The sequence below is a fragment of the Mandrillus leucophaeus genome, unplaced genomic scaffold, assembly GCF_000951045.1.
Source record: "Mandrillus leucophaeus isolate KB7577 unplaced genomic scaffold, Mleu.le_1.0 Scaffold139, whole genome shotgun sequence".
NCBI classification, from domain to species: Eukaryota; Metazoa; Chordata; class Mammalia; order Primates; family Cercopithecidae; genus Mandrillus; species Mandrillus leucophaeus.
The window spans coordinates 1,572,822-1,584,411 of record NW_012101354.1 but is presented as its reverse complement, the minus strand read 5'-3'; the positions used below and the strand labels follow the sequence as shown (position 1 = coordinate 1,584,411).

Genomic DNA, 11,590 nt, shown 5'->3' with positions numbered 1-11,590 from the left:
GCTACTCGGGAGGCTGAGGCCGGAGAATGGCGTGAACCTGGGAGGCGGAGCTTGCAGTGAGCTGAGATCCGGCCACTGCACTCCAGCCTGGGCTACAGAGCGAGACTCCGTCTCAAAAAAAAAAAAAAGAAAGAAAAAAAGAATTGCTGGGCGCCGTGGCTCATGCCTGTAATCCCAGCACTTTGGGAGGCCAAGGCGGGCAGATCACGAGGTCAGGAGTTTGAGACCAGCCTGACCAACACGGTGAAACCCCATCTCTACTAAAAATACAAAAAAAAAAAAAATTAGCCAGGCTTCGTGGCGTGCGCCTGTAATGCCGGTTACCCAGGAGGCTGAGGCAGGAGAATCACTTGAACCCGGGCAGCGGAGGTTGCAGGAGCCACGATCGTGCCACTGCACTCCAGCCTGGGCAACAGAGTGAGACTCCATCTCAAAAAAAAAGAAAAAGAATTGAGAGGAGTGAGGCAGAGGTAAAAATGACCAAAGGTCAGTTTTAAATGCTTGCCTGGCAGATCACATGAGGTCAGGAGTTCGAGACCAGCCTTGCCAACATGATGAAACCCCGTCTCTACTCAAAATACAAAAAAATTAGCTGGGCGTGTTGGCAGGCGCCTGTAATCCCAGCTACTCAGGAGGCTGAGGCAAGAGAATCGCTTGAACCCGAGATGCAGAGGTTGCAGTGAGCCAAGAATGCACCATTGCACTCTAGCATGGGCGACAAGAGTGAAACTGTCTCAAAAAAATAAATAAATAAATAAGCTTGCCTAAGACATCTGCATTTTCCTTGATGGGTGGCATAGAGGTTGGCTAGAAGCAGCTGGAGTGTCCCTACCTACCTATCTTTCTTTCTCTTTTCCCATACCCTCCCCTCCACAGAAGTGACACAGCCCTAGAGGAGGCAGTAGCAGAGGTGCTAGACCATCGACCCATCGAGCAGAAACACTGCCCTCCCTGCCATGTTTCAGTTGAGCTGGTGGGGTCCTGCGCTACCCTGGTGACTGAGAGAATCCTGCAGGGGGCACCAGAGATCTTGGACAGGCAAACTGCAGCCCTTCTGCATGGTAAGGGTGGCTTTTGGATTGGGACCCGAGTAGTTCTATTCCTATCCCTGAGAAGGGAGGGTGGAAAAGTCTAGACACTTCCAGCCTAACCATATGCTCTCAGAGCCATTCAGCTCATACCAAAAGATAGGATTCTTTCGGCGGACAATTAAGTATCTGTTTAAAGGCCTGTGGGATACTTGTTGGAGAAAGTAGAAAGGAAGTACAGGGCAACAGACCAAGAAGCTTCCTGTTGGCATCATTTTATGATAGAAGGAGGACTAGCCAAAAAAGCAGGAAACAGATTCCAATACCAGTTCCTCCAGGAAATAGAGGGGTGACCTTGAACAGGTCTCTTAACCTTTCTTGTTCTCGTTTTTCCACTTGTGAAAAAAAGAGAGAGAGTGAGTTGGACTAGACTGTCTTTTCAACTTAGAAGATTCTTTGCTGGGATTTGGCCTACTAAAGAGGTGTATCTTTGTCTGACTAGGCTATAAAATCTCCAAGGATTGAGATGCTCAGGCTTTCTTTCTACCTTTTTCCCATTTCCCTTCCTACATCTTAGTTTGGATTTGGGAGGTCTGAGGACACAGTCCATCCCAGTTTCTCATTTTGCTTTTAGAGATTTTGCTATACAAATCTCCTTGTATTGTGTCCATTTGGTGTGAAGGTTATATATGTTCTGGTGGTCATGTGTGGAGGGTCACAGGATTCAAGTTCCACCATCTCCCTTCTCCACAGGAACCATCATCCTGGACTGTGTCAACATGGACCTTAAAATTGGAAAGGCAACCCCAAAGGACAGCAAATATGTGGAGAAACTAGAAGCCCTTTTCCCAGACCTACCCAAGAGAAATGATATATTTGATTCCCTACAAAAGGCAAAGTTTGATGTATCAGGTATGAAATGTTAGCTAACTTTTCTACCTCCCAGATGAGAAAACAGAAAGGCAAGCCTTGTTCATTATATTATTTTTATTTTTTTTTTGAGATGGAGTCTCACTCTGTCACCCAGGCTGGAGTATAGTGGCGCGATCTCGGCTCACTACAAGCTCTACCTCCCAGGTTCACGCCATTCTCCTGCCTCAGCCTCCCAAGTAGCTGGGACTACAGGTGCCTGCCACCACGCCCGGCTAATTTTTGTATTTTTAGTAGATATGTGGTTTCACTGTGTTAGCCAAGATGGTCTTGATCTCCTGACCTCATGATCCGCCCACCTCGGCCTCCCAAAGTGCTGGGATTACAGGCATGAGCCACCGCATGCAGCCATTATTTTTATTTTTTTTGAGACAGAGTCTTGCTCTGTCACCCAGGCTGGAGTGCAGTGGCACAATCTCGACTCACTGCAACTTCCACCTCCTGGGTTCAAGCAATTCTCCTGCCTCAGCCTCCCGAGTAGCTGGGATTACAGGCGCCCACCAGCACACCCAGCTAATTTTTGTATTTTTAGTAGAGATCGGATTTCACCATGTTGACCAGGCTGGTCTCGAACTCTTGAGTTCAGATGATCTGCCCGCCTGGGCCTCCCAAAGTGCTGGGATTACAGGCATGAGCCACCATGCCTGGCCAATTATTTAAATTTTATGCCAGAGAGAAATGAAGTAGCATATTAGCCTAAGCATGAACTAATCAATCATTTACTGGATTGTTCTATCCTGGCTCTTGGTTAGGATGAGGAGGAATGTATTAAGAGCCTCACAAGGGCTGGGCGCAGTGGCTCACGCCTGCAATTCCAGCACTTTGGGAGGCCGAGGTGGGCAGATCACCTGAGGTCAGGAGTTCAAGACCAGCCTGGCTAACATGGTGAAACGCTGTTTCTACTAAAAATACGAAAAATTAGCCAGGCATGATGGTGTGTGCCTGTAATCCCATCTACTTGGGAGGCTGAGGCAGGAAAATCGCTTGAACCCGGGAAGCGAAGGTTGCAGTGAGCCGAGATCGCGCCATTGCACTCCAGCTTGGGCAACAAGAGCAAAACTCCGTCTCAAGAAAAACAAAAAGAGCCTCATAGGTTCTAGTCTATTCAGAGAATATAGGACATATATATAAAATATGCTGAGAGTATACTAAATTATCAGAGTGAAATCTATAGAATTGGTTAGGGAGGCTAAAGAAATATTTTGTGAGTATACAAAAGACGAAGAGAACCAAAAAAAAACCATATTCTTCTACTCATCTACCACCTGTTGACATGAAAAGGAAAAATGAAAGAAAGAACTCGTATATAAACAGTATAGCAAGAGGGAAAATACAAAGTAAAAGCCTCTGTGCTGGGTTTTATTCTTCTCTCCAAAGTTCCTTGCTGTAAAGGTACCTATTATCACCAATTATTTAAGATGGCTTTTGATTATGTGATTACATTTTCTTTTCTTTTTTTTTTTGAGATGGAGTCCAGGTTCAAGTGATTCTCCTGCCTCACCCTCCTGAGTAGCTGGGATTACAGGCGCCCGCCACTACACCCAGTTAATTCTTTGTATTTTTAGTACAGACAGAGTTTCACCATGTTGGCCAGGCTGGTCCCGAACCCCCGATCTCAGGTGATCTGCCCACCTCAGCCTCCCAAATTGCTGGGATTACAGGCCTGAGCCACCGCACCCAGCTATGATTACATTTTCAATTGTCTCCCCCATTCATTGCCCCAAAGAGAGGCTATTTTTCCTTTCTTGACCCATCTGGCTGCCCTTGCCTTCTTGGTCTTGGGAACCTGACCTCCCCTGTTTGACCCCTAGTCTCACATCTGCTTTCTAGGACTGACCACTGAGCAGATGCTGAGAAAGGACCAGAAGACTATCTATAGACAAGGCGTCAAGGTGGCCATTAGTGCAGTATATATGGATTTGGAGGTAAGAGTAAGTTGTGACTGTGGGTGGGGAGAGAAAGCCTTTAGCTATGCATGTTATGCATGTGGCCTTGCACCTCATTCCTGGCTCACCTCCAAAACGTATTTTGTGTCTATCTTCTTGTCTCCACCTCCACTATGACCACCAGAGTCCAGCATCTCTCACTGCACCACTGTACTAGCCTCAGTGCTGGTTTCCCTGCCTCCGCTTTTGCAGCCCTACAAACCATTCTCCCCAAAGCAGCCAGAGTGGTCTTTTTTAAATTTTTTTTTTTTTTTTTTTGAGAGTCATGCTTTGTTGCTCAGGCTGGAGTGCAGTGGTACCATCATGGCTCACTGCAGCCTCAACCTTCCAGGCTCAAGCAGTCCTCTCACCTTAGCCTCCCGAGTAGCTGGGTCCACAGGTGCACACCACCACACCTAGCTAGTGTGTGAGTGTATGTGTGTGTATGTGTAGACAGGGTCTCACTATGTTGCCCAGGCTGGTCTCAAACTCCAGGCCTCAAGCAGTTCTCCCACCTTGGCCTCCGAAGTTCTGGGATTACAGGCGTGAGCCACTGTGCCCGGCCTCATTGTACTTTTAATAAAATCTAAAGGACTTACCATGGTTTACAGGGCCATGCTTGATCTGGCCCTTGTCTTTTTCCCTGGCCTCATTTCATTCCAGCTCCACTCCTGCGCTACAGTACTACAGGCACACTGGTTTCTTTTCTGTTCCTCGGAACCATTAAGCTCATTCCCAGATGAGCTTTTCTCTTTGTAGAGATGGCTCTTCTTAACATTCAGATGTCTCAGCTCAGATGTCTGTTGTTTTGGGAGGTTTTTCCTGACCACCCTAACTGAAGTACTATCTCCTATGCTCAAAAAACCTCTAGCAGTTATGTTTGTTTGTTTTGAGCCTTACTCTGTTGCCCAGGCTGGAGTGGAGTGGCGCAATCTCAGCTCACTGTAGCCTCTGCCTCCCGGGTTCAAGTAATTCTCTTGCCTCAGCCTCTCTAGTAGCTGGGATTACTGGTGCGTGCCAGCATGCCCAGCTAATTTTTTGTTTTGTTTTCGTTTTTTGTTTTTTGAGAAGGAGTTTCGCTCTTGTCCCCCAGGCTGGAGTGCAATGGTGCTATCTCGGCTCACTGCAACTTCTGCCTCCCTGGTTCAAGTGATTCTCCTGCCTCAGCCTCCTGAGTAGCTGGGATTACAGGCACATATCCCCATGCCCAGTTAATTTTTGTGTTTTTACTAGAGACAGGGTTTCACCATGTTGGCCAGGCTGGTCTCGAACTCCTGACCTCGAGTGATCCACCCGCCTCGGCCTCCCAAAGTGCTGGGATTATAGGTGTGAGCCACTGCGCCCGGCCATTTTTGTATTTTTAATAGAGACAGGGGTTTCACCATGTTGGCCAGGCTGGTCTTGAACTCCTGACCTCAAGTGATCTGCCCCCTTTGGCCTCTCAAAGTGCTGAGATTACAGGCCTGAGCCACTACACCCAGCCTGTTTGTTTTTCAAAGCACTTAACATACTAAAAGGATCTTGTTTCCTGGTTTGCCTGTTAATTGTCTATATTCCTCTGCTAGTTTATCAACTCTACCAGGACCCTGTTTCTTTTTTGTCTGTTGTAGCTCTAGGACCTTTAACAGTGTCTAACACATAGCAGATGCTCAGTAAACTTTGTTGAATGTATCAATGAATATAACTTTAATAATAGTGTTCAATTAAATGCTGTATATGGAAACCAAAAATAATAATAATGGTGTCTGAATACCTGGTTCCATGTCATAGTGGTTTAAATCATTCATCTGGCTGGGCGTGGTGGTTCACGCCTGTAAATCCCAGCACTTGGAAGGCAGAGGCAGGTGGATCACTTGAAGTCAGAAATTCGAGACCAGCCTGGCCAACATGGGGAAACCCTGTCCCTGCTAAAAATACAAAAAAAAAAAAAAAAAACTGGATACAGTGGTGGGCACCTGTAGTCCCAGCTACTCAGGATGCCGAGGCACAATAATCGCTTGAACCCAGGAGGCAGAGACTGCAGGGAGCCAAGGTCGCTCCGCTGCACTCCAGCCTGGGTGACAGAGCGAGACTCTATCTCAAAAAAAAAAAAAAATAGGCCGGGCGTGGTGGCTCAAGCCTGTAATCCCAGCACTTTGGGAGGCTGAGACGGGCGGATCACGAGGTCTGGAGATTGAGACCATCCTGGCTAACACGGTGAAACACCGTCTCTACTAAAAAATACAAAAAACTAGCCGGGCGAGGTGGCGGGCGTCTGTAGTCCCAGCTACTCAGGAGGCTGAGGCAGGAGAAACATTTGAATCCAGGAGGTAGAGTTTGCAGTGAGCTGAGATCATGCTGCTGAATTCTAGGCTGCAACAGAGTGAGACTCCGTAAAAATAAATAAATAAATAAATAAATAAATAAATAAATAAATAAATAAAATAATTCATCTGATCTGAATACATACTCTACACAGCTTTCTACTAAGTACTGTGTAAAAATACTAAATAAATAAAACACGATAGCATGGTCTCTTCTCTCATGGTTCGTAACCTAGTTCGAGAAACAAACAAAAACATAAAAGGCTTGCCTAGTACCTTAATCAAGTACAAACTGACATATTAGAAATGCCAAAGATTGGCCGGGTGCAGTGGCTCATGCCTGTAATCCCAGCACTTTGGGAGGCCGAGGCAGGTGGATCACCTGAGGTCAGGAGTTCGAGACTAGCCTGGTCAACATGGTGAAACCCCGTCTCTACTAAAAGTACAAAAATTAGCCAGGCATGGTAGTGGGCACCTGTAATCCCAGCTACTTGGAAGGCTGAGGCAGGAAAATCGCCTGGACCCAGGAGGTGGAGGTTGCAGTAAGCCGAGATCACACCACTGCACTCCAGCCTGGGCGACAGAATGAGACATCTCAAAAAAGAAACAAAGAAAAAAGAAAGAAAGAAATGTCAAGGCTTAAAAACAAACAAAAAAAAAAAACAAGAAATGACAAGGATAGAGAAAAGCAGTTTTCACATGTCTGCTCTTATTTGTATACCCCATTATTCTGTTTTAGAATAAAAATACCCACAAGGCGGGCTGGGTGCGGTGGCTCACACCTGTAATCCCAGCACTTTGGGAGGCCAAGGCAGGCAGATCCCCTGAGGTCGGGAGTTTGAGATCAGCCTGACCAACATGGAGAAACCCCGTCTCTACTAATAAAAAATTAGCCAGGCATGATGGCACATGCCTGTCATCCCAGCTACTCGAGAGGCTGAGGCAGGAGAATCACTTGAACCCGGGAGGAGGAGGTTTCAGTGAGCCAAGATCGAGCCATTGCATTCCAGCCTGGGCAACAAGAGCAAAACTCCGTCTCAAAAAAAAAAAAAAAAATACCCACAAGGCAAAGACTTTGCTTGTTTGATTGCAAGAACAGGAGAGCCTTGAACACGCTAGGCACGTTACATACATTATCAGCATTTTTTTTGTTTTTGTTTGTTTGTTTGAGACAGAGTTTCGCTCTTGCTGCCCAGGCTGGAGTGCAATGGTGCGATCTGGAATCACTGCAACCTCCGCCTCTCGAATTCAAGCGATTCTCCTGCCTCAGCCTCCCAAGTAGCTGGGATTACATGCATGCGCCACCACGCACGGCTAATTTTGTATTTTTAGCAGAGATGGGATTTCTCCATGTTGGTCAGACTGGTCTCAAACTCCTGACCTCAGGTGATCCGCCCCCCTTGGTTTCCCAAAATGCGGGGATTACGGGCGTGAGTGACCGTGCCTAGCCCAAGGATGTTTTATTGATGATGATGAGAAAGTCCTTCATCCCTCTCCGTTTCTTCCCTTTCAGGCCTTTCTGGAGAGGTCTAACCTCCTTGCAGATCTCCATGCTTTCTGCCAGGCTCACAGCTATGATGTCCTGGTCGCCATGACTATCTTTTTCAACACTCACAATGAGCCAGTGCGGCAGTTGGCTATTTTCTGTCCCCATGTGGCACTCCGAACAACGGTGAGTCTGTGTCCCTTCTCCAACCTAAGAGCCTTACAGAGTCTGCCTGTATGTACCTCTGTGCTCTACAGCTGTCCTATAAGGACCTTTCTTAGGTTCTTATATTAACATACTTACACGAGGTCCCTTGACCTGTTTCTGGACCTGTTTCCTCCCCTTTCTGCTTTTTCCCATTCTCTCTGTATATGAATATCCTTTTTTTTTCATTCTTTTTTTTTTTTTAGTGAACATCCTTAATCATAGCATTGTTGAGAAAAGGTGAATTCCAAAAACAACTAAAGATTCAATTCATACTTTGAAGGAACTTGAAAGAAATCTAGTTAGAAGGAAATGTTACAAATCTGTAGTTAAAATTCCCTTCTTGAGCTAGGGACTGTGGCACATGCCTGTAGTCCCAGCAACTCGGGAGGCTGATACGGAAGGATTGCTTGAGCTGGAAAGTTTGAGTCCAGCCTGGGCAAAGATAGCAAGACCTCATCTCTATTGGGGGAAAAAAAAAACAAAACAAAACTCTATTCTTGGTTTAATCATTAATTCCTCACCCCTGGAATCATGCTGTTGCCTTGAAAATTAGAAATATGAGAGACCTTTTCTGCTACTTACTATGCAGGGATTAATTATTCTGTATCGTGCAAACTCTGTAAAGAAGTGATCTAGATCCAGATTTGTTTTCTTTCCTGATCTTCCTTTTGGCTATCTTTCCTACTTCCTCTCCTTTCTGTTCCTCTGCTGGTTACTGATTAGCCTAGGGAAGAATTTAAAAGTGGACTTAAGGCTGGGCATGGTGGCTCATGCCTATAATCCCAGCACTTTGGGAGGCTGAGGCGAGCAGATCATGAGATCAAGAGATTGAGACCATCCTGGCCAACATGGTGAAACCTCATCTCTTCTAAAAAATACAAAATTAGCTGGGAGTGGTGGTACGTGCCTATAGTCCCAGCTACTCAGGAGGCTGAGGCAGGAGAATCTCTTGAACCTAGGAGGCAGAGGTTGCAGTGAGCCGAGATCACGCCACTGCACTCCATCCTGCCAACAGAGAGAGACTCCGTCTCAAAAAAAAAAAAAAAGGTGGGCTTAAGGCAATTCAGGGATTCTGAGGGTGGCCTAGGCTCTGTGAGGACTGCTAAAGACAGAATACAGCCAGATAATCCTTTGCTCTCATAGAAGGTATGTCTGCCCTTTCCCACCTCCCTTTGCCTTTGCCTTCTCCCCAGGAAGCAAATCTGATTTCATTCAGTGTAAGGTGGTTTGTCATTATGAAAAGAACTACAGTTTTGTTTGTTTGTTTTTTGAGTCAGAGTCTCACTCTGTTGCCCAGGCTTGAGTACAGTGGTGTGATCTTGGCTCACTGCAACTGCCACCTCCCAGGTTCAGGCAGTTCTCCCACCTCAGCCTGTAGCTGGGACTACAGGCGCCCGCTACCATGCCCGACTAATTTTTGTATTTTTAGTAGAGACGGGGTTTCACCATGTTAGCCAGGCTGGTCTCGAACTCCTGACCTCAAGTGATCCGCCTGCCTTGGCCTTCCAAAGTGCTGGAATTACAAGCGTGAGCCACTGCACCTGGCCAAGAACTGCAGTTTTTAAAGTCAGGTAGATGCGTTTTTCTGTTCTAGATTTGCCTCTTACTCTTTGAGCTAAGGCAAGTCTTACTCTTTGACTTCTGCATCTGGAAATGGCATAATAGTACCTACTGCTAATTCTACTATGATCATTAAACATAGTATCATGTGTAAAGCACACTTCTGGAGCAGAGTAAGCACTTTGTAAATAGTGGCTCTTAATCCTTTCATGAAGAAAAGGGTGCTTTGGCCATTAGAAGTACCTCTTCCACATTCCTGAATCTTCTCCCCTCTGTGCTGCTCATTCGAAGCTGTGTGGATTTCTTTTTTTGTTGTTTTTTTTGAAACAGAGTCTCGCTGTGTCTCCCAGACTGGAGAACAGTGGTACAATCTCGGCTCACTGCAAGCTCCGTCTCCCGGGTTCACACCATTCTTCTGCCTCAGCCTCCCGAGTAGCTGGGACTACAGGCACCCGCCACCACGCCCTACTAATTTTTTGTAGTTTTAGTAGAGACAGGGTTTCACTGTGTTAGCCAGGATGGTCTCGATCTCCTGAGCTTGTGATCCACCCGCCTCAGCCTCTGAAAGTGCTGGGATTACAGGCTTGAGCCACCGCGCCCGGCCAGCTGTGTGGATTTCTAATGACTCTACCATTGTCCAGGCTGCCCCTATGCTTAGAAACAGGAGTCCTTTTCTCTCTCTCTTTTTTTTTTTTGAGATGTCTCGCTTTGTTGCCCAGGGTGGAGTGGTGCAATGGCATGATCTCAGCTTACTGCAACCTCTGCCTCCCTGGTTCAGGCAATCCTCCCAGCTTCCTAAGTAGCTGGGGCTCCAGGCACACCATCATGGCCAGCTAATTTTTTTTGTATTTTTTGTAGGGACAGAGTCTCGCTACATTGCTCAGGCTGGTCTCGAACTCCTGGACTCAAGTGATCTACCAGCCTCAGCTTCCCAAAGTTCTGGAACTGCAGGTGTGGGCCACTATGCCCAGCCAGGAGTCCTTTTCTCACAGTCTACTCTACCATCTCCTCTCTTTCTCCTGTGTTAGGGGTAGTATAATATATTGATTTAGAACACTGGCTTTGGTGACAGCTCTGGGCTTAGTGTCAGTTTCGCTTCATGCAAATTATGACCTTAGGCAAGTTACCTGATCATCTAATTCTCAGTTTCCCTGCATGTAAGTGAGGCTAATAGTGATACCAATCTTATTTTGTTCAATTCATTCTTCCTCCATCCCTCTTCTGGCCTCTAGATAAATTCTAGTCCCATCCTAGTTCAAGTTCTTGAGCACATTTATACACTTGGAAACAACACTAGATTAGAAGCTGGGGTTCCTGGATTCTGGTTTAACTGCCATCATCTACATGATTTTACTCATAATCATCTTACTTAGCTTTAGTTCCTTTAATAATAAAATGAAATATACAATCTAAACTGTTTCCTCTGTTTTTAAAGTACTGTGTATGGCTGGGTATGGTAGCTCATGCCTGTAATCCCAGCACTTTGGGAGGCTGAGCTGGGCAGATCACCTGAGCTCAGGAGTTCAAGACCAGCCTGGCCAATATGGTGAAACCACGTCTCTACTAAAAATACAAAAATTAGCTGGGCATGGTGGCAGGCACCTGTAATCCCAGCTACTCGGGAGGCAGAAGCAGGAGAATTGCTTAAACCTGGGAGGCGAAGGTTGCAGTGAGCTAAGATTGTGCCACTGTACTCCAGCCTGGGTGACAGAGCAAGAATCCATCTCAAAAAAAAAATTAAAGCAAAATAAAATAAATAAAACACTGTGTATGAATCCCAGCACTTTGGGAGGCTGAAGCAGAAGGATTGCTTGAGACCAGAATTTGGAGACCAGCCTGGGCAACATAACAAGACCCCATCCCTGTTCTATTAAAAAAAAAATATATATATATATATGATAAAATAAAATACTGTGGGTCGGGCGCGGTGGCTCACACCTGTAATCCTAGCACTTTGAGAGGCCTAGGTGAGAGCGGATCACCTGAGGTCAGAAGTTCGAGACCAGTCTGGGTAACATGGTGTAACCTCGTTTCCACTAAAAATACAAACATTAGCCAGGCTTGGTGACACATGCCTGTAATCCCAGCTACTTAGGAGGCTAAGGCAGGCGATTCACTTGAACCAGGGAGGCAGAGGTTGTAGTGAGCCGA

General features: G+C 46.3%; 1 protein-coding gene across 5 annotated transcripts in view; it reads left to right on the top strand.

Moving 5' to 3' along the window:
• Positions 1-11,590, top strand: part of PRUNE (prune exopolyphosphatase) — a 34,574-nt gene that overhangs the window by 20,108 nt on the left and 2,876 nt on the right. For 3 of the 5 annotated variants that reach the window (XM_011973576.1, XM_011973580.1, XM_011973578.1), the window contains 4 exons: positions 877-1,061; positions 1,782-1,940; positions 3,789-3,883; positions 7,700-7,858. In XM_011973576.1, coding sequence (XP_011828966.1) covers positions 877-1,061; positions 1,782-1,940; positions 3,789-3,883; positions 7,700-7,858 — 598 coding nt within the window. The remainder of the gene's footprint in view (positions 1-876; positions 1,062-1,781; positions 1,941-3,788; positions 3,884-7,699; positions 7,859-11,590) is intronic. The other 2 variants (XM_011973577.1, XM_011973581.1) reach the window with 2 other exon arrangements.